Below are 22,926 nucleotides of genomic sequence, written 5' to 3' on the forward strand. Positions count from 1 at the left end.
ATCACTTTATAAATGAGTTCTTTTTTTAGATCCACTGTGGACAAACTAACATGTTTAAATATGTCAGTTTTTAATCTGCATCCTTATTTGATCTTTGTTTTCCCGCCTGCAGAAATCACTCCATTTATCCATCAGAACTCACCGGTGTCTCACCCCAAGACTCTCCCTGTCACAGCCAGCATCACCACCCTTCCAGTCAACACCGTCCTGTCCAGACCGCCCCCGCAGGTCCAGGTAGCCCCTCCTTCCATGCTTGTGAACCCGTGCTTGCCCGGTCTATCGTCCCTGGCCACAGACAATCAGCTGGAAGCCTTTCTAGAGGGGACGCTGGCCGAGACGCCGTCTGCGTCAGACCCTCGCACGCAGGGCCTGATGGAGGAGCTGCAGGCCCAGCTCATGGACCAGCAGCCCTTCTCACCCATGGACACGTCAGAGCTGTCTTTCTGCGATTCCTCCTCGCCCTCACTCAACATGGGCCTGTCAGACCCGGCCCTGGACAACATGGAGTGGCTGGACCTCACCATGCCGCCGGGTCCTGGCGGGATGCTGACACCACTGGGGATCCCAACGGACTTCCTGGATACACATGACCTGCACTGGGACTGATGGAGGCTTTGATGATGAAGATGGAGAAGTGTGAAAGATGGATGGATGGATGAAGGGAAAGCTTCAGAGATTTTAAATAAAAAAAGAATAGTAATAATAATACATAAAAGGAGAAAACATGGCCTTTAAGTGCCATACCACTCTTACCAGTACATCCATACCATCTGTAATATTCCCACTACTCTAGAGGAAGAGAGGCTGATCCGAGCAGAACTACAAGCAGGAGTTTGCACAGCTTTAGGAGAGAGTCCCGTAACGGCTCGGCGGCCTGGAAAGCGTCCGCCGAAAGGTGACTGCGGTCACGCTGCGCTGCAATAAAGGGATTTTTAATCAGAATAGACTTTTTAGTGTCTGATGTCATGATTTTAGCAATCATAAACAGAGCCAAGGAGACAGAGCCAAATGCTAAATGGAAGAACAGACTGTTTGTAAATAGTTTAAACCACACTAAGAAAACTGAGCTGAGGGGATCATTTCTAGTAGAGGAAAACGGCATCTGTTTTACTCATCGTGATAGATCAACGTGTCAGACAGTTCCTGAAGGTCTGATATGAATTACACTCGTGAGTGCTGTCACATGCTAGGTTAGAAAAGCTGGTGATTACAACATGACTGGAGGCTCAGACTAAAGTAAAAGGAGACTCGAGTCTCTATAACGACGCACCCGATGCTAAGCCCGGGGTTATACACTCAGCTAGCTGCCAGACTGAGGTGTGAAGGACTGTCTGAATGAAGTCGAGCCTCTGTTCGCACTGGTCCGTGATTTGTTTGTAACAGATGTGACTGTTTTCTCCTGACCTATCGTTGACTCCCATCAGTCAAGCTGATCAACCAATGACTCTAAAGAACAACACGACGACGAGAGGAGGCGGCGGCGGCTCCTCCCGTCGACGTGAGAGCTATGCACTAAAGAGGCGCACAAATCTGACGACGCACCTCGCTGACCTCAGAACAAGGAAATGTGAACACTGCATATCCAAGGCGATCGTCACGACTGTGACATAAGATCACGTTGCCACTGGCTGCGCAGATACTGCAGTTGTCCAAGTCGCGAATTGTGAATGTACTTTTAAAAAGTGGGACTTAACTCTAAAAAAAAGTTGGCAGCTTTTTTTTTTTCCTTCTTCTTCTGATTAGCGAAACAGGAAAGGGAACAAGTATCAATTTGCAGACACACATCTGTAATAGGTGTGCTGCCAGTTATCGGAAGATGTCTTTGAGCTTTAAATCTGGGTGTCCCGCAGTATGCCTGCACTTTGTGTGTGTGAGACAGGAGAGGAAATTGCTCTAGTTTTTAAAAAAGAGATGGGTTGCTTTGGTTCACAAGCCTTTTCAATACGGGATCGACTGCTCATTGGAGGAATCGGAATACTCTAAAATCGTACTCCGCTGGTTTAAGGGCGATACATCAGCTGCTGTGGCTTGTAGACAAAGTCAGTTTCCGGGCAGTGTGTGAGAGAAGCATGCCCCTCTGTGTGTGTGTGTGTGTGTGTGTGTGTGTGACTGTGTTTGTTTGTCTTTGTCTTTCCGTCTCTTGCATGTACAGCTGTGTCTCCGTGTGCATGATCGTACTCGTGTTTAGTCTATGGCTGCTTCAAACTCTGCTGCCTCCCTGAAGTTGTCTAAAGGAATTTGCAAAACATCTCCCAACTCCAATCATTTGCAACCTGCTTTGAATATTCCAAATTTGTCTCTTTGTAAGGCTCCCGATGACTGTTTTACTGTTTTTTTTTCTTGTATCTGTGTCGTTCATTCGGAGTAAAGTTTTTAAAAAAAGAGAAACGTAGATACCTTTACAGTGTGATGCACAGCAGGAAGTAGTCAGTGAAGGCTGCCTTTTAATTGAAGGCATCAAAGTTCACTCACCTGAATATTAATTCTTTGTATTTGTTTATGTTTTTGGGACAGATGCAGTGTAACTGTGTGGGACTTTTTTATATTTTAAGACTTTTTTTAATGTTCTTTTTATATCAGTCAGTGAAATCACGTTTACATTTTAACCACTTTATCCTGTTATTATGGTCGCAGGCAGTAGAGGGCGATGTTTCACTTCTCTTGTGGCTTCACGGCACATCTTCAACAGCAGCTGTTGATACTTCAGGGTAACAGAAACAGGGAAAAAAAACTAGCAAATTAGGCAAAAATGTTTAGATTTCTTCTTTTTTTTGCCTGTAAAAGCAGTGATGTGGAGGCCCGAGCGGACTCTCTTCCTGCTGCTGTCCCACATTGTATCACCTGATCAGGCCAGGACTCGCAGATGTGCTCGGATCCCAAACGAAAAGCGAAACGCCAAATGCTGCACACACTTCCTTCTCAGCTTCTGCTGCGTCGTCTTTTAGCTTGTTTTAACAAACTCTCGTCAATCCCACGCTCCTTCAGAGACGAGCTCGTATTCTCGTTTACCTCTGCTTCGTGGAGCGCACTGCGACGAGTAAAACGTACGGTGAAAGTCACTGGCTGATTCATGTTCAACGCGTTTTTCCTCCTTCTGATTGTCAGCGTTAAAGGCTGTCACGTTCGATACGTTGTTGCCAAAAAGGCAGTGAAACATTATATTTCTCACTCTCATTTTTTTATCTTTTGTATCTCTTTTCTCTTTGTAGAATTAAAGTAAAAGATTCAACATTTAATCTTGTTTTATGTGTATATTTTTGTTTTTCTAAGACAAAATCTTTCATATCAGATAAACATAAATCTCTTTGCTGGAGTAAATCCACACGTTTGTGATGCGACGCAACTCCCAGCTCGCTATTGTGGCTGCTGACTGGCCCAGGCAAGGACAGCTAAAAGCAATAATAGCTGCTCTCCCTCGACATATGCTGTACTGTGTGTCAGATCCTGCCTTGATTTTATTCGTGTAAGAGCCTTTACTACAGAGTAATACAGTTCAGACGCACTTCATTACCCGCGAGGGGGAGGGAGGGGTGTGTGTCAGGATTGAAATAACTCATTTTTCTCGTGGAAGAATTCCTGCAGGTTTTCTGAACATTGCTGTTTGCTTGTTAGACTTCAGCTGCCTGCTCCTGCTCTCTTTATTCACCTGCACTGTTTATCATCCTGTGAACACTGTATATTTGTTGGTGGAACAAAGCTCTGTGGAGGATATTTAATTTACAAATGAGGCACTGAGAGGCTCCATCCTCAATCGCAGATTGACGCTGAAAGGTTAAAAACTAAGGCTTCGCATTGTTAGTAGTTCCAGTCCCCTCTCTTTATCGCCGCCTCCCATGCCATGCCTCTTGTTGTTTGTAACGCCATATGTTTTGCACATTGTGTACATATTTATATAGATGTAATGCATATTTTTATACATGTGTAACATCCATGGGCTCTCTATTTTGTAAATACTCAAAAAGATGTATATAAGTACTGTATGCTTTTATGTGTCAATAAAGATTTGGTGTACTGTGAAAACCTCTTGGTCCATATTGAGATTTGTCGACATTATCTGAACTATTTGACTCTACATCACATCCCAAAGATGGTCTGTTGGACTGAGATCTGCTGACTGTGAAGGCCGTTTGAGGACAGTAACCTCTGTCATGTTTACAGAGCCTGTTTGAGCTTTGTGACATTTAAATGACGTCATTGCATTTTACCCAGAGAAATGACGCTCAATGGATATTTTCTCTGTATTGAAAAATATTTTGTCTGTGAACACTAATAATGGTTGTGTGGGGAAAATCCCAGCTCGTCAGCAGTTTGTCAGATACTCAGATCAGCCTGTCTGGCACCAACAACTACGTCACACTCATTTACCTTACTAACTCATTCTGGTGCTCAGGTTAAACTTCAGCAGTTTTTTCCCCCCCAAATGTCTGTTTGGCTAAATCAGGGGTCGGCGACCTTTCTGATGATGAGTGCCATCTAAACTTTCCTCAGAAGTCAATGTGCCATATGATTGCATTAGCAATAACGCTCTATATTAACAGTTACACACTATATAGAACTTTATAGAATTATATTTGTTTGCAGATGTTGGCAGTTATCAGCGAATAGTTACCAGCTATTTTGAAACAAACAAAAAAAAGACACTTTTTATCCATAACAGCAAATGAACTGTACAACAGAAAATGCAAATGCTATTTATGGTCTCCTCACAACAATGATAAGAAAAATAAACTGAGCCAATATGGCATGTTTGTTAATACACTCTGATCTCTGGTCTCCCACTCAGAGACACAAGTCTCCGAGTGTCCAGCATTCAGACGGCTACCTGAGGACACTCATGTGAGAGAAAATCTGCTCACACAGATATGTAGAGCCAACTACTGTCAATAAGGCCTCTGCAGTGTTCTGAAGACAGTTAAACTTGTCAGGTAGTGATGTCCATCAGGTGAAAATACAAGCTCCATGAACACGCACAGCTATGCACCAGCTGCGTCTGTAGTTCTGCAAACTTTGACCCCCACAGACTCGAGCTTTTCAGTTCAATCAGCTGCATTTCGATGTCCTCTGTGTCCAGCCAGTTAATGCGAGACAAACCCAGCTGCTCATTAAAGCTTTCTGGTTTGATCAGAAAATAAAACATTGGTCCATACATCTGAAAGTCCCGAAAATGCATTCTGTCTCGAGTCTACAGCAGGGGCGGAGCGTGGGGGTGGCTTACGGGGCTTAAGCCCGGGTTGTTTTGTCAGAAGCCCGGGGTATTTTGGAGTGTAATTTTTTCATAGTTAGATGTCTGGCTGACAACTGTATAAAACAAAAAGTACACACAATATTCGAAGCACATAGTGCACACTGTGGGAATTTACGACTGTGCGTGAATCCCCCCCTGATATTGGTATGATCCAAGCTCAGGCACTAAGCGACTGAGCGAGAGGGCGGGGCAGCTGCTGCCTGTGAGTGCGCTGTTGGAGAAACGGAGCCAGCCATACTAAGGAGAGCTTAAGTTTGACCAGGTACCAAAGCAAATCATTCGTACCGTACAAATAATGTAAATATGACGGTGCATCACGAAAGATTGATATCAAACTGATCACTTGACCAATATTATTTTACTTGCTCTTCAAGTGAATCAACAAATGGCGAAATGAAAAGCCGAACAAATGCTATTTTTTTAGAGTCTTAGCTTACGTGTGTTTATTTCATATTTTCAGTTCTTACCCTCCCCGACTAATTCGGTTTCAGTTATGCACTGAAATATAAGAATGGACATTAGAGGCTTCTTTCAAAGAAAAAACTCAGGTAAATGTTATTTTATATATTATGTTTTGTATGTTGTTCAGTATATTTCTATGCAAAACAAGAGGGATTTCAGTACACAGCAGGATATTCACATTTGTAACCAGATATTTACACTTTATGGAGAAAACACAAAACATTTTTACTGTACAACATCAATTTAGAGTAAACTTTTGTTTTAGATAAATATTGAAATATCTTTTGAATTAGTTAAATGTCAGAATAAAGAGAGACAGAGCTGTCTATTTTTATCACTTTGATCAAATTTAGGAGTACATGTACACTAAGTTTGTTAATTAATAAGAAACTCCAGACGTTTCTGTTCTGAGCTGAAGAAGCTTCTGATAGGTTAGTAGAGTCCATGTGAGTAAATTGGTGGCACACCTGTGGATGCATATAAGGCAAAACACAGAGCCTGTTTCTGTGACATGGGAACATCAAGAGATGTCAACCAAAACACCAGGAAAAGAATCGTGGAGCTCCATAAGTGTGGCTCAATTATGAATACAATTTGGTGCCATTTACAATTAAGAAATACAGATAGTTTCTCTCTTTACTCTTAAAGTTAACAAATATGTTTTTATATTTATCAATCTAAAGAAATAAACATTTAGTCTGATTTGATGTTACAATTAAAAAAGTGTTTTTATCTGAAGAGTAAATATCTGGTTTCAACTGTATATTTGATGATTGTCAGCACAAAGAGGGAGAGAGAGGAGAATGAGGACAGAACAGAGATGAACAAGAGCAGGTGAGACACACATGTTAGTCAAATGGTTGTTTACCAAAAGTATCATCGTATCATAGGTCCTCATGTATCTTGTACCTAGTGTTTCTTTTTAGGTTTGCTATTTTTCAAATTCTACATTTATTAAGTTCTGCAGGCTTGTTTGCACAACAAGGCTAAATAATTATATAAACTTTTCTCAATCTAAATAGTGGACTTTGGTAGAATTAAAAAAATAAGTGTAGTGCAGGTCTATGATGATTTTTAGTGCTACTATCATCTAGTTCTGATTGTGGTTCTGTCTTGGTTAAATCCTAAGTAGTCCTGATTTTGAACTGTTGTAGTCCTGTTTTAATTCCGGATCAGTTCTGGGTCTGGTTGAATTGGGGTTTAGTCCCTGTGTCTTGATACAGCCCCGACTTTGTTCTGCCTTGCTGCTTAATTAAAAAACTAGTTTAAGGTGTCCTGCATATGTGATATATATTTTTCCCTATATGAAGTCATTCTTTTTTGAACAAAACTCAAAACAGAGCCCCCCCCCCAAAAAAAAAAAAAAATCCCACATGCATACTACCCTTTAGGGCTAAGCCCCGGGTGTTTCAAATGTCTGGCTCCGCCTCTGGTTGGAATGTGGAAATTTCAACATCGCTTGAAAAAACTGACAGCTAGCAACGTCCCTCTCACCGGTAGGCGAGTTATTTTTAGCCAATTACAAGTTGAATCTGGTAGTTGGGGTTATTAGCTAAGATAGCGTCATCAAGAAGTGGCACAACTAATGTGTCTATGCGAGGTGATTTGTGATGTGCATCGCTGGCCCGGAGATGTTCAGTAAGAACATCTCCTGGTTTCATCCTCATGTTTCCCTCTCACCACATATCCAAACCAATATCATGACCAGCAGCTTTACAGCTGTAGAAGAGGCAGCTGTGCAGCAAAGACACAGAATAACTCCAGCTTTGTGTCTTTTTCATTGTAGCTGAAGTCCGGGACAAACTGTGTTTCTTTTCACCTAAATACGAAACGCGTAATATTTTCTCTGAATACGAGACGATTCCGTTTTTTAAGGGGTGGTTGGCAACTCTACTAACCTTATGAATAAAATAAAGTTCACTATCAGTAACATCAAAGCACCCACCCAGCTGTATATAAACTCCATCATGCTAGCTAGCACGCAGTACAAGTTATACACCTAAACTTGGTTTATATCTGACCCAGATAGACTGCAGGTCATAACTTCTTACCTGAAGTTCAGTTCACCTGATACTCCTCCTCCTGCCTCCCCTTTCCCTCATCCACCTGCTGGCCTCTGTGGAAGCTCCGCCATAGCCACCACCAAACAACTGAGTCATTTTTACACATCTGCCAGCAACTGGTCAATCCTCCACCTTTCATTGTTTATACTGTTACAGAAATTAAAAAAAAAAAAAAAATCATCGGGCACATATGGTCGTGCCATCAGTGTTAACCCTTTGCGTGCCCAGAGTTGCCGACCCCTGGGCTAAATGAATTGGGTTTCTGCAATGTGATTGGCCGATTAAATCTCCTATATCTTAACAAGCAGTTGAACAGGTGTATCAAAGTGGATGATTTCAAAGTGCATTTGTTTGCATCAAGAGTAACAATTATGAACACACACACGGATGGTCAGCTTCATCAATATACAGTATTGTATATAGTGTCGTCAATAAAAAGTATTTTTACTTCCTGATATTATTATTTTTTGTATATTTCTCACAATTCATGCTCCAGATCATAAAAACAGATTTTAATATTCAAGGAAGATAACCCAACTATATAGAAAGTTCAGTTTTTAGAAGATTATTTAATTTATTAAGGTATAAAAAGTTATCCAAACCTTCCTGGCCCTGTGTGAAAAAGTATTACCTCTAAACCTAATGACTGGTTGTGCCACCCTTGGCACCAAGAACTGCAGTAAAGCATTTGTAATCACTAGTAATGAATCTTTCACATCGCTGTGGAGGAATTTTGGCCCACTCTTCTTTGAACAGTTGTTGTTATTCAGCCATATTTGAACATTTTTGAACATTAATGTCCTCTTTATGATCTGTATAAAGTCTGTCAGTTGGATTTGAGTCCTTACTAGTAATTGGAGCCATTCAGAGGTGGACTTACTGGTTTATTTACGATTGTCCTGCTGCATAAACCAAGTCTGCTTAGGCTTCAGGGCACAAACTAATGGAGGGATATTCTCCTGGGAGCAGAATTCATGGTTCCGTCACTTACAGCAAGTCATCCAGGTCCCAAAGCAGCAAAGCAGCCCCGGACCATCACACAACACCTCCATGTTTGACTGTTGGTTTGGTGTTTTATGAAATGCCGTGATGGTTTTGCGTCAGATGTAATGGGACTCCAATCCTGTCTCATCAAGCCAGAGAATTTTTCATCAAAAGTCGTGGGGATCATCAAAACATTTGATGAAGCCTTTTGCCCCCCGTTTTGCTCAGCAGTGGATTCCATTTTTCAATCATGAACCTCCTTGGAAGGTTCACCACTTTTCCAGTGGTGATCCAGTGTAGCGATCCATCCATCCATTCGCTTTTGCTTATCCTTTTCAGGGTCGCTGGGGGTGCTGGAGCCTATCCCAGCTGTCATAGGGCAGCCACCGTGCTGCCCTCCAGTGTAGCTAGACAAACTGAAATCAGCTAAAATGTAGTTAATTTATGATTTAAAAACTGGGGGGCAATCAGTTTTTCACATTGTGCCAGCCTGGTTGGGTTAGCCCTTTTCCCTTTTTGAATGAAATCATAAAAAAATTGCATTTTGTAATTATTCTGGTTATTTTTGACTACTATTAAAATTTACTTGTGTGACAAATATGTGTAAAAAGAAAAGAAATCAGAGAAAATACTTTTTCACAATAAAAGAGGGTTCTTCCTCCCTACTATCACCAAGTGCCTGGTGTAATAGGAGATCATTCAGTCACTGAGTTGGAGTGACTATCTCATAGCAAACAGCATTTTGTGAAGCTGTTGTGGCACTGCGTGAATCATTTGCATCTGTACAGAACTGTATGTACAACAAATACACTTCATCAAGGAAACCGGTCAGATAATTGATCAAAAAATAGCAGCATGAAGATCTTGATCCTAGATTTGAGTTTGCTCAAAGTTATTTCTGGCTAAGAGGAACAAACATGTAGCCGTCAAACTGTTGAAGGGAGTAATATTTGAATACCACTATTTGCATCTGCTTACTGGAAGATAGAATAAGCAGATAACATACATCCTTTAGCTATATCTCACTAAATTATGAGCAGATTTTCAGAGGGAGAGGAACTATTTACAGCAGCTCTGCTATCCTGAGCCTTTGGACAGTACAGATGTAGCATCAATGCCAAAAAAAAGTTCTAAAGTTCTCCAGGTGTTGTGCACAGTCCCATATTATTCCAGCTCGCAGGTCAAAGTTTGACAGCAATACTGCAGGGTAGCAAAGGATGTTTGGACCCAAGCAGCTCCAAGACGCAGGAAAAGTCTCTCAAGTGCAGGAAGTGAGGATTGTATTGTTGTTACTCCAGTAATCTTGTTGTCAGAATGGCTTGAAGGTGTGTATTGTGGACTGACAGTGTGGACACTGGTGAAGAACGTCCTTGAAGTTTTTCATGCAGAAAGGGATTATACAGCAGCCGCCAACACAGCTGTTAGAAAGAGAAGGAAAGGTCACAGATCATTCTGAGGCGACTGTTTTTGGTGCTATTAGTTAGTGCTACAGTGTGCCTTGTATCATGTGCATGCGTTCTTAATGAATGAATTTTTTGACATCATCCTGGTCAGGTAGAAGACGTACCCTAACATGGAGCACAAGCAGCACGCTAACCAAGTTGTCTCGCCCACTTTCCTTTGGGTTTGTGTGATGATGAGCTCTTTGCAGGTCGGACACTGGGTGAGCCCGGCGTCTCTGCACAGAGTTTCAACTTTGCCGGGGAAAGAAACAAAAAGAGAGAAAAACTGGAATGAGCTTAATTAAAAACCAAAAACAGCCCCCTGGTTTTATTCAAATGCAGGTGTCGGCGTGTTCATACAGTACAGCTAGTAAACAGATGCATTCAGTATACAAGGAAATATTTCATTGCAGCAATATCTGTCCAAAAAGTTACACAATATTCAAAGAAAGAGGGAACCATGTGTCGACATATATAAACACTAGTTTGTGTCGTAGAGGAAAAGTGTAACACACCTGGAGCGATGTCATCTTCTGGTGTTTCTATTGGTATTTCAGGTTCAGTTTCTACAGGTTCTACAGGTTCTTCAGGGTCTTCGGGGTCTTCGGGGTCTTCGGGTTCTATGCTCTCCTCCTGGGTCACCTCTGCAGGCGGCAGCATGTAGATCCCTCCCCAGGGTGTTTCATTTTTATAAAAACTGGGGTCTGCTTGATGAACTTGGTGATTAAAAAAGAATAAAACAAAAGCAGTTCAAACTTTAGCTTTAAATGGGCCATGTTTAAAAGAAAATCTCATTCTGTCTATTTCACTTCAGCCATGAACGCATTACTCTATGAAGCCCCTCCCCTAAAATGCCATTATCTCCATTTCAGATTACCTTTACATCACTTTCACTGATTATTTTAATATGTTTAACATGAAAATCTGACAGTGTATCATTATATATTAAACACAGACGGACACAAAAAGGGAAAAGAATATTATTTTCTTCATAAACTGGTAACAGTATGAAAGTTTTCATACTTTTAAATCCATTCAATTTAGTTTTGTTTATATGCCTCAAGTCGCTTTACATTGTAAGGTAAAGATCCTAAAATAACACAAAGAAAATAATCATATGACCCTCTATGAGCAGGAACTTTGATGAAAGTGGGAAGAAAAAACTCCCTTTTAAGAGGAAGAAACGTCCAGCAGAACCAGGCTTGGGGAGGGGCAGTCGTTTCTAAAGGGACAGTTTAATCCAACATTTTTCATCTGTGGTTTTCAGTACTAATTATACATCCGTGTGCCTCTCGCTTCCTGTGAGTTACCCAATTTTGAAGATATAAATATGTAAGGAATTCTGAATATACTGTGCAAAAGTCTTGAGCCACCGCTAATTTCTTTATATTTTGCAAAATGGGAAATTAAAGCAATGATTTACTGAAACATGCAAATAACCATGTATATGAGGCAAAAACAGAGTATGGCGAGCTCATTTTAATGAGCTTGAAAGTCAGTCTTTGGCATGAGTGCCTTTATTCTTCAGCACAACCTTCTTCTAAGCAGCTTTCATTTCATTTTTTTAAGTAGTCTTCAGGAATAGTCCTCCAGGTTTCTTGAAGGAAATTCAAAGCTCTTCTTTGTTCTGTTTTCTGTCAAGATGATCCTAAGCTGCTTCAATAATATTTATGATGACTTCAAAGATTCATCACTCCAAAACACCCAATAGCTTTCATTTCCAGTCCAGTCCTTGTGTAATTTGCCATATCGCAGCCTTTTCTCCCTGTTTCTCTTCTTTTTCTGATCAAGTGAAGGGTCAAATCTATCTCTCAGGCTCAAATTCTTTTCTGTTTCTTCCAGTTACCGTTCATTTCCTGTGGATAGTTTTTACCCATGCCACATCTTCTTTTGTCGAAGACATCTCCAGTTGTTTCAAATCTTTTAAATGCGCACTGCACACCAAAAGAGATAGCCCAAGCTTTTTGTTATTTTCTGCAGATTCAAGTAAAGTAATAGGAATGACTTATGTACTAGTAACAAAGTCCCTAAAGATCCTGTTTTGAATTGGTTCTGTACTAAGTTGTCTGTTATAGTTAGGTGTCTTTTTATACTTGAATGTTTGATGTGTTAGTATTAAGTGACTTCTTTCTTATAGAAATGGTCAAATAAAAAGAACTGGGCTAAAAATGAATGAAAAAGCAGCCAATGTCCAAAGAAAAGCGTTGAAAGACCTTCAGAAAGCCATCAAGTCTATACCTCAAGAAAAGCTTACAGGGGCTCCAGTGGCGCAATCGGTCAGCGCGCGGTACTTATAAGACAGTAACCTGCAGAGTGATGCCGAGGTTGTGAGTTCGAGCCTCACCTGGAGCACAAACTTATGACAGGCAAAGGTTGTTGTGATTTTGTGCAAATAACATTGGATTTAAAAAAAATTGCTGAAGGCCGCCTCCCAAAAAAGTTGATTCTGTTCATCTGGAACGAATGTTTTCACTGGGAGGGACGTTTCGTCAGTCATCCAAGTGAGAAAACGTTTCCCAGCCTTATAAACAGTACATTTGCATAATGACTGAAAGTGGCAAGCAACAGGCTTTGGTGTCAGTTTCTTGATCATTAATATTCAAATTTGATTTCAGGGTGCTTTAAATAAAAAACAAAAACAAAAAAGGTGAGATGAGAAAGTGTGGAAATTAAGCGTACCTCCGTTTTCTGTGGGTGTGGCAGTCTCTTCCTCTTTCGACAGCTCCTCCTTTTTAAGCAGCAGCACATTCAGCTCTTTCTGAATGGTCTCCAGCTCGTCTTCGCTGTCATCGTCATCCTCGATGTTTGCTGATGACATCACACAAAGTACCCCAAAGGTTAAACTGACGCACAGTAAGCTGCTTGGTCCATTAACTCAGTGATTACTGCATTAGATTGCTTGTTTTATGAGCTAACACAAGTCACAGAATCGGCTGTAAGTTACAGCCACACTAGTTTTAGATTCTTAGCTTTTTGTGTATGAAGTAAAGTTGCTGTTTAAGTCAACTGCTGATGAATATATGTCAACATGCACCCTAACAATGGTTTCCTTTTATAGGAACAACCACCAACTGTCGGGTTTTTTTAATCTGACTCACTTTGCTTTGGAGCGCTGTCCATCTTTTGCTCTGACTTTTTGGTAAATTCCCTCATCTTCTGCAGGAGGAAACGGCGGTTCTGAAGCTGCTGAATGCGGAACTCAATGACAGCCAGCGGTGGAGGGCCGCTTCTCGTCTGCATTGTCTCCTGACTAGATTCAGGTTGGGGATCAGGGTCAGCTTCGTCCTGCTGCTCCTCCTCTGGCTTTTGCATCTCGCCTGCGTCTGGCTCCATGTTTGGAAGCTCCTCTAAATTCTGATCAGACACCATGTCCAGGATTTGATTCTCCATCCTGGGACAGAGATCTGAATATATAGTCCTCAAACCAATGGAGGTGTAAAAACAAAAGAAAATCCACAGAGAACGCAGCTCAAACCCACGATCCTAATCCAAATTCAAGCCAGCCTGTGGCAAGGTTAGGTTCCAGACTTCCCCTTCTGGTTTTTCTCAGAGATCGGGGAGAGCTGCTTGAAGACAAACATTTCTTCTGTAAAAAGAATTAGTCCACCTTCTGAATGTTTCAAAAAAAGACTCATCAGATGGAAATATTTTCATCATCTGTCCATTCTCACCTCAGAGGGCTCATAGCAGCTTTGCACAAACGTCAGCATGGCTGATAGCTCCGCTGAAATGAAGTAAACAGTGTGCACAAACAAATGAGGATCCAAACGTCCGTAATCCATGCAAATGCCACTAGCTTGGAGCATGTGCAGGTCATATGCTGAAAGGAAAAGTGTGATCATAAGAGATGTTAGAAGATGGAAACAGAGGCTAAAAGCAATGGCTTGCTGGAACTATTCCAGCTAAGCACTGTTCCTCCACATTACTGGAAAACTAAGCGTTTAAATGCAATGCACTGAAGTTGGAAGGTATATTTACCTGCCCCAAAAGTCAGGGTTCCATTTGCTGCATCCCCAGAGTGCTTTAATATGTGTTTATTTTAAACTTTAGGCTTTCTTTGAATAAATGTAAATAAAGTTTACTTATCATAATTTTACTGAAGTAAATATGAAAATAATCTCATTAAAAGATTTGCTTTTGTTATCACATACAAAACGCATTATAACAGACCTGTGTGTGGCAATTTAAGAGTTCTTTCAATTCAATTCTGGTTTTTACAGCGCTAAAACACCCAAGGAAGTTTAAATATTGTAAGGTAAAGACTCTACAATAATACAGAGAAAACTCCAACAATCAAAAGCTCTCCTATCCAAATTTCCCACGTGTGGGACTAATAAAGGTTATCTTATCTTATGAGCAAGCATTTGGTGACAGTGGGAAGGAAAAACTGCCTTTTAACAGGAAGGAACCTGTACATCATCTCAACATAGCAGCAGATCAGCTATAATCTGGTGGACAGTTCAGTTATCAAGCCTGTGGCAAAGGCTCAGTTGTTTTGTAGTAAAGCAGATAAGACGAGAAACATGCACAACATTTTTCAGTTTCATTTTTCTGTAAGCCACGAAAATAGCACAATTCAGTACTGACATAAAAAACAATAAACAAGCAAACACAAAAACACTCACACTCCATATACGTGCACAGAAAGCAAACTGGTAATGGAGTTGCTTTTGCATTAAAATTTGAAATTCATATAACCTCTCCCTTAGTGTATAGAATCAGCACAGGATATCACAATATCAGATCTTTGACTGCATGTCTGTTCTTATCGGTTTCTTTTTGAGCTTTTGCTACTTTTGCTATCTTCATCCTGCTCTCTCTCCTTCTCACCCTCTCTATCCCCCTCTCTCGGGCTTCATGCTGTTACCAAAATGTAAATGTGACAGTGAAACAGAATTTACAACCCAATAAAAGGGCTGAATTACATCATTTTATGATACTATTCTAAGTAAATATAGGCTTCCACTGGCCATTGATCGTTAACATCCTTCTGACTAGCTCTGGAGTCCTGTTGTGCTGTAAACAAATGATGAAGCCCAGTTCGAGCAGGAACTCATTATGAGGTGTACTTTATTACATTAGGTATGTAATAAAGTACACCAGCTCCTTGGCTGTCAGCTAGCAATACGGCAGCAGAACACCTATAATTTCTAGTAATCTAACCTACGCTATCTAACGTTTTTGATGCTATTCAGGCAACAAACATACATAAGCAATGCATATGCTTTTGTGTGTGTTTTGAATCTGCACCACTTAACTGTGTCATGAAATTACTCAACTGCCACAATACAAGTCTTATGAAAAGCATGAAAAAGGAGAAGCTGGGGTGGAGGTGGGTTGCAAAGCAGCTTGCAGATGCACAGCAAACATTGGCAGGCTTGATTTGCCGTGTTGATGCATAGAAGGGTGGCAGCTGAGCCATGAGCTCATGTACAGCATCCGCCAGCTGACTTTGACGCAGGACAGATAAACACAAGCATTCATTTGAAGTTGCCATTCCCTACCATGGAAGTCCGTTATCAATCAATCTCCTTTTAGCTTAGATTTGGTCATCATCAAAATCTGAAAGAAACATTTGAATTTGAAACATTCAATGTCATATAAATCACATTTTTATTATAAAAGTATTCAATCAGTGCAGCTTTAAGGCAATAGGTCATTTTATTAAATGACCTGAAAATTTGATTTCCAGTACAATTCAACATTATTTATATTGCACCAATCACAGCAGCAGTCATCTCAAGATGGTTTATATTGTAAGGTAAAGACTCTACAATAATACAGAGAAAACTCCGGCAGTCAAATGACAGTGGGAATGAAAAACTCCCTTTTAACAGGAAGAAGCCTCCAGCAGAACCAGGCTCGGGGAGTGGCAGCCATGTGTCATGACTGGTTTGCGGATGAGAGGACGGAGACATTGTTAAGAAGCTCAGGTCTCAATGTGGACATAAACATCAAGATTACAGGCGTTGTTTGTAGTAGCGCACATAGATTTTTTTTTTTCCAGCTGCCATTCTTATAAACTCCCGGAGAGCAGCCATTTGGCTTTTCTACCTTTAAAACCCGGAGAGCAGCCAAATGGCTGGTAGGCTTTTAGCTAAGCTTTAGCTTCAGCCAAGTGGAAGCTAAATTGGCTAGTCATTCATATGTAAATTAGGTTGTTACCTGGGAATTCTGGAGGGAGGGGAGTGGGGGTGTGTGGATGAGGGGGTGGGCGAGCTGCTAAAAGCTGTGAACTTCCTTTTGTGTTCGTCTTGATGCATTCTCAATCATCCAGGGAAATAAATCTCCAAAAGTCACCAACTTGGAGTGTTTCAGTTTGCCATCTTAGGGAGAAATCAACACACATGGGTGTATGTCCTTTGTTGCTGAGATTTATTGATAAAAACAGTACAAAAAACCAACCATTTGTACACATATTTACAAATGGCCTGCTGAGTGGTGCACGGAGCATGTTCATTGGTTCATGGACCTCCCTGAACTAATGGCATTTATTGCAATTGTCATCTTGCGGGGGGTTAACAGGGTTCCATCTCTAAATGACTGCTGGTCAGCAAACCTGGGAAACCCACAGATAATTGGAACTATGGCACGAAACCGCTTCCAAGACATCATGCAACACCTACGCTTTGATGACAAGTCCACCCACAGTGATCGAGCAAAGACTGATAAGTTCGCTGTTCATCAACGGTGATATGTAGACCAGGGTTGTAGCACGTGATGCAGTTGGTGACAAATGATCCCCACACACTGGAAATTGCAGCGAACTCCACCCACCGAATCACTCCATGTAAGCACTCTAGTAAGGTTAAAAGGTTAAAGCCATAAAGGGTTTTCTCATAAACCTTCTGCATGATCTCATTTTCACTTCCCGCTTTGCGGTGGGATAAGGCGTCATCATTTACTTGTTTTTCTTAGTTGACACTCGGGAAGCTATTTGGGTCACCAGGCTTTGCCTGAATAAACAGCAACACACAACAATACATTATATTACTTACCAAATGATGGAGCTCATCCTCTGAATGTTGTTCTGTGATTTGACCACTAGATGTCAGGATAGAACAAGGAGCTGGACAGGCTCACAGAGGATTAAGTCTTTAGTTTACAGCTTGACGTCACTGGTTCGGCACTTGCAAGCCTCTATATATCCATCCCTCCACCTCCTCTTTCATTTCACAGGACCTTTATGCACAGTGTTTCCTTTTTCTTCTTTCATTTGGTCAGACTTACCTTTTATCCACTTTACACACACGCACTTACCTACCTTCTCAATTGACTTTTTGCTCTGTGTGTGCATGTGTGTGTAAGGGAGATACACACAGATCAAGTAACAGTAAAGCGTGTGTGAGCACCACCTGTCAGGGTATTAGTCATCCAGAGAAGGATACACAGACTCATTGATGGTTAATGAGCTTCATTATACAACAACCAAAACTCCTCGTGTGTCACTTGACAGTCGTGTTGCAGTCAAAGCGCAAATGTTAAATAATTGGACCCTAAATGCTTCAAAGTAGGTCTTTCAGGTATTATCTGGAGATGAAAGCATCTCCTGCCAGGTCTTAAACATGAGCAGCTAGCTATTGGGCACAGCGGACCATTTAGGTGCTAAAAAGCGAAATAATTTTCTCAAAACTGGAGACCAAAAATAGACCTAAAAATGAGTGACTTTCATGCGAAACTAATTTCCAGATTCTCATCTTTGCTACTCCAACTTTCTGTTTCAACAAATGTTCATGGCTTGCCTGGTATCAGTCAGAATGGACTGCTTTTTGCACTCTCTTTCCATTTTAACTCTCACACTGTCTCCACTCTAATGCATTACTATGGAGCAGAGGCTAGTCACGATTTGTCAATAGCTAATCAGTAGAAACCCAGGGGCAACCTTTGGAGCTTAACGATGAAGCCAACACGAGTTCCTCTAGGAACTGCAGTTCCTCAAGGTCCCACAGGAAGCTGGCTCCAAAAGGAAATCAGTCTGCCATGTTAACTCAGGTTACAGCAATACAAAGGATATTTTTTGTTTAAAAAAAAACAAGAAAAAAACCCATTTTGTCCACTACAGGCACTTTCCCTTCTTCTATATATATTGTAAGAAATCATCCTTGAGATTAGAGCCACCACCATATTGACTGACAGGTTTTCCAATGCAGGCAGCTGATCAGTGCTAGTAATGCATTAGCTTTGTGCACTGATCAGCTTGTTATCCTGCCCCCAAGTGTCCAAATAAAAATGGATTACTGCAAATCTAAAAAACAAACAAACAAACAAAGATTCAGTTTGACAAAAGGACAATCACGACAGCTACGGAGTAAGCGGCAGGTATTTATTTCCAAAGTAGCATGGCTTAAATGTTTCAAAGCAGCAAGAGTATAGTAAAGAACACTATAATTAGTAAAAGGCTCAACACAGACATTAGCAAGAAAAACCAGAGTAACTCTTTCCATAGTGCTAGAACAGTCCTCTGTAATTACCGGCCCTGGCAGAGGACTGTTGCATAACAGACAGACAGAGGTGGCACATAAATCAACTTAAACTATCACTGTAATAACACTGTGGTAGTTCAAAGCAGTTAAACAGGACAGTATATACATATATATATATATATATATATATATATATATATGTGTGTGTGTGTGTGTGTGTGTCAGCTGTGCCATCATTGTATTGTAATGGAGATTATTGTAGCAAACACTTTATCCTTTAGTATTCAGTGTGATGGACTGGCCTGCTCCCTCCCAGAGGACGTCACTGAGGATGACGTAGAGTTGCTTAGAGGGTTGCGTCATGCCTGGATTAGTGTGTGTGTGTGTGTATTTCTGTACTTATGAAGACCAAAACAAAGCTTCCTAGAAAAAAAAAGACCCAGAAACTATTTGCCATCATTTCATATTATAGCAGGAGTGAGTCAATGTGCGGATGTTCCTCTTCTCTTTGTCTGAATGAAAAACCATGCTAAGAACCGTTTCCTGTGCAGCAGCTCGCAGCTGGACTCTCACACTGACTAATGGGAAGAGAATTTGAATACACACGCTCTCACGGTCACAGCAGTTGGTTCTCATCACGGTCTTGAGCATGCTGACTGAAGGCGAGTGGCAGCAATGATGTCACAAAAATGGGCCATCAGTCACCCACCAGCCCCCACCTTTTCTTTTTGGGAGGTTGGTGGCAGACAGGCGAGATCTCTGCAACACTCAGATGAAGGAGGTGCGGTGTGTTTGTGTAAAGTAAGTGAGGGAGGAGAGAAATATAAAGGGATGTGAGAGGAGGGTGAAAATGAGGGAGGAAAGACAGAGAGAGAGAGACAGAGAGAAAGGAGGGCATGAGAGAGGGTGTCAGGCACGCTGCCAGCCATGCAGGTCTGATGTGAAAAACGATGTCTGCGGCTGCAGCGACAGGCGAGCGAGGATGGATCCTGTTCTGCATCGAAGACACTATATCACAGACACGCAACTTATGCTCACACTCATAGCGCCGCTGTAAATCGTCTGGTGGAACGAGAGGGTTGCGTAACAAGGCATCTCTCCAAATCTATGTGCGGCATCCCTCAGCAGTGACGTTCAGAGATTAAAACCATGCAGCACCTCATTGTTATAGCTCGAACATATAACAGCGGCGATAAATCTCTGTAACAAATCACAAGCTTTGGTTACCACGCTGTCCCGCCCTCAGACGTCACCCCCCACCCCGAGGTGGATTGACTTGTCTACACATCTGCAGTCAGTTGTGTGCAAATGGCCCGCAGACGCTGTTAAACAAGACAAATATCTCATTTTAACATGAAAGCATGGCTGACATGTTGGATTTGAGATGTGCAATGAACATGGACATTCAACAGTTCTAAGTAGATGCTTCCACTTGGTTGCAGTAGGAAAGATAAAAAAGAGTAAGAAGTATTTTGTGGGATCTGTTCATCTGGTGTATCTGAAAGGATAAGGCTGGATTATATGATATGAGGAGTGACAGTGTCGGTCTATTGGTTGGTTAGCCTTAGTGTCCGGCAGCCTCGCCTCTGTCAGTGCGCCCCAGTGTGGCTGTGGCTACAATGTAGCTTGCCATCACCAGTGTGTGAATGTGTGTGTGAATGGGTGGATGATAGGTTGTGTAAAGCGCTTTGGGGTCCTTAGGGACTAGTAAAGCGCTATACAAATACAGGCCATACAGCCCATTTAGCTTTTCTCTAGATCCATGATGAGTTCCACATTTACCATGAACTTAAACTTCAAATTTAATGTGTTCTCCTGAAGATAAACCTTGAATAATTTGGTGATCTTGCTATTTAGCACAGTCACCAAATCAACAGTTTAATTGATCTAGTGCAGCGGTCTCCAACCTTTTTTGCGCCACGGACCTGTTTATGCCCGACAGTATTTTCACGGACCGGCCTTTAAGGTGTCGCGGATAAATACAACAAAATAAAATTAGTACCGGTACCGAAAAAAATAAGATTTATTCATAACACACGTGAAAAGACCCAGGAAAACCGAGTTAACGATAAAAACGATAACAAATTAACGCTGAAAACCGATAAAAACCCTGAAAACCATACATTTCACACCTGAGCCTCAACTCTCGCAGCCCGGTACCAAACGACTCACGGACCGGTACCGGTCTGAGGCCCGGGGGTTGGGGACCGCTGATCTAGTGTTTTGGTAACAGGGGCAGGGCTAAAGGGGGGAGCTAGGGAGGCACTGGCCCACTCTGACATTTGATTATGGGCCATAATTTACCACGACTTTGGCATCACATCTTATACTTCATTGTACCCTCTATGCCTGCTGTGGCCTTTTAAAAACATTCTGGAAACAATAGCTGGACCCTCTCTTAAAAATTGCACATTAGCAATTTTCAGGGTACTATTTGCTAGCCAAGGCCCTGGTCACACAGGCTGGGAACCACCAGTCGTTAGGGGAAAAGCTGGTTGGCAAGTGGTTACAAGAAGTTGCTAGCTTGGTGAAATTGGTCACAAAGCTGTACCAAAAACCTCCTTGTGACTACTTTGGTTGCTAGCTTGTTGCCATGTTCACCCATAGCTGGAATCTAAGACTGCAACCTCTCGCTACCACTCGTAATTGAAATTGCAATGCAGACTTGAAACAGAAAGCATTTGCTTAAAAATTAAAGTGAAGTAAAAGTTGCACATTTTGAAACATGCTGCTTTTATCTAGACTAGGCTAGCATCGTTATGGTGGCTACAAAATACGCAATGTCAATGAAACTCACAACAATGACAAATAAAATAACAGTTAAGCTAAACCAAATTAAGCTAGCATTAACTTTGAAGCAAATAATTAAGGCAACTACCTGAAAAAGAGGCGGGGCCACAGGTAACGCATTTTAAATGTGGACAGCCCTTAAGCCGCACGCAGCTATTATTAGCTGATTAGCAAAGGTTTTGAGATAAACTAGCCAATCAGCTCAGGTTTTCTCAGCTCTTTAGCGGAAATAATAATGATGCATCGTGAGTGAATAACTCTGATGTAAATATGTTTCATCATTTCTGAACTTCTGACAGCTTTAAATGAGGCAGAGGAGCACTGCCGTAAGACCAGCTTGGGTCTGGTCTTACAGCAAGTTTTCAAAAATGTTTTAGGAATTAATTTTGTAGAAATTTAAAAAAAGGACTCTTAATAATGCATTTATTCTCATTTTACTGCTGTTATGTGACAAGTCTTGCTACATATATATAAACATGTAATTGCTGGTGATATTACTCCAGTCTGTATGTATATATACCTGATTTGCTGTCTGTCTGTTTGCACCCTCTTTAACTTTGATGTATGCTGTCTGTGTTGGCTTGTTGCAATGGCCTGATTCACCAGAGAAATCATTAAAGTTTCATCTGATCTAATCGAACCCCTGCTGTCACCACAGAGCTCCCTCACAGTCAAGATAAAATAAAAGCACTGCAGAGTCATTGAGCAAGGACTGTAACAGAAAATCGTATTGGAAAAGCTCAAATTCAGTTGTATGTTTCACACAACCGCGAAACAGATGTGTGGCACTGCAGGTTACAAGTGACATTCACTCTTTTACGTGTGAAAACCTTCTGGCTGCGATATCCTGCAGCGTAACAACTGGCTAATTCACCTTTTAAATGAGGTTTATGACTTGTTTCCATCCTCTTGTGTCTTCAAAATGTCTCCCTCCATATTTATTGGTCTCTGCCCGTCTGTGAAGGAGTCAAAGAAGAATGAGTGTCCACCACATGCAAGGAATGACAGTGGAGGTGATTTCTAGGGAAGTGAAAAAGAAAGAAAGAAACTGAAAGGAACACTTTAATACACAGCCCTGTTGTAAAGCTGGCACGTTGAGGTGTGGCGTCCGCTTGCATGGACAGATTGTACATCATGTTACTTCATGTTTTTTCTCCAACTACAACCGCACAACACCGGAACTGAAACAGCACATGTCCATGTCTGTCTCTTCCCCTGGCGGTCAGGGCTCTGGTGTTATTCCCACACATGCTCACGTGTGAGCACAAAGAACTTCCCCTGCTTCCATTCTAAGTGTAATGTATTGTTTTAGTGCTCATGTGTGTGTGTGTGTGTGTGTGTGTGTGTGTGTGTGTGTGTGTGGCTGCTAATTCTGGTGCTTATGCATCCAGCCAGGCAGCACTGATACAACACTGAGAGCAGGGATAAAGCCGGCTTTGTGTCCAACTCAGGATCTCGGGCACAGAGTGGCTGAAATGGCACGGAGCCATTGTCACAGGTTCATTGCGGTCATATAC

General features: G+C 41.5%; 2 protein-coding genes and 1 non-coding gene across 5 annotated transcripts in view; 2 read left to right on the top strand and 1 right to left on the bottom strand.

The window, feature by feature from the left end:
• The window catches only part of mrtfba (myocardin related transcription factor Ba), a 28,316-nt gene extending 24,296 nt beyond the window's left edge, over nucleotides 1–4,020 (top strand). For both annotated transcript variants that reach the window (XM_004562270.4, XM_004562272.6), the window contains exon 17: nucleotides 113–4,020. In XM_004562270.4, the coding sequence (XP_004562327.1) occupies nucleotides 113–606 (494 nt within the window). In that variant the 3' untranslated portion in view covers nucleotides 607–4,020. The remainder of the gene's footprint in view (nucleotides 1–112) is intronic.
• Nucleotides 4,021–8,108: 4,088 nt separating this feature from the next.
• On the bottom strand, nucleotides 8,109–15,465 carry LOC101476842 (uncharacterized). 2 transcript variants are annotated; one of them, XM_024803552.2, is made up of 6 exons: nucleotides 13,868–15,465; nucleotides 13,295–13,759; nucleotides 12,876–13,004; nucleotides 10,712–10,912; nucleotides 10,322–10,448; nucleotides 8,109–10,172 (listed from the first exon to the last, which is right to left on the bottom strand). In XM_024803552.2, the coding sequence occupies exons 2-6, from the start codon at nucleotides 13,584–13,586 to the stop codon at nucleotides 10,064–10,066; spliced, it is 858 nt and encodes a 285-aa protein (XP_024659320.2). In that variant the 5' UTR covers nucleotides 13,587–13,759; nucleotides 13,868–15,465; the 3' UTR covers nucleotides 8,109–10,063. The 2 variants fall into 2 exon arrangements, with proteins under 2 accessions (XP_024659320.2, XP_076743406.1); XM_076887291.1 differs by having other exon boundaries at nucleotides 13,295–13,782.
• trnai-uau (transfer RNA isoleucine (anticodon UAU)) lies at nucleotides 12,455–12,548 on the top strand. Its single transcript has 2 exons — nucleotides 12,455–12,492; nucleotides 12,513–12,548. It is a non-coding gene; the product is annotated as a tRNA-Ile (tRNA).
• Nucleotides 15,466–22,926: the final 7,461 nt, after the last annotated feature.

The sequence above is a fragment of the Maylandia zebra genome, linkage group LG8 (genome assembly GCF_041146795.1).
Source record: "Maylandia zebra isolate NMK-2024a linkage group LG8, Mzebra_GT3a, whole genome shotgun sequence".
Taxonomy (NCBI): Eukaryota; Metazoa; Chordata; class Actinopteri; order Cichliformes; family Cichlidae; genus Maylandia; species Maylandia zebra.

Coding starts and splice junctions, on each gene's coding strand:
- LOC101476842 (XM_024803552.2), bottom strand. CDS start 13,586: ATGGAGAATCAAATCCTGGACATGGTGTCTGATCAGAATTTAGAGGAG. Junction 10,449..10,711: donor AGAAGATGACATCGCTCCAG/GTGTGTTACACT, acceptor TCCCCGGCAAAG/TTGAAACTCTGTGCAGAGAC. Junction 10,173..10,321: donor TGCTTGTGCTCCATGTTAGG/GTACGTCTTCTA, acceptor TCTTTCTAACAG/CTGTGTTGGCGGCTGCTGTA.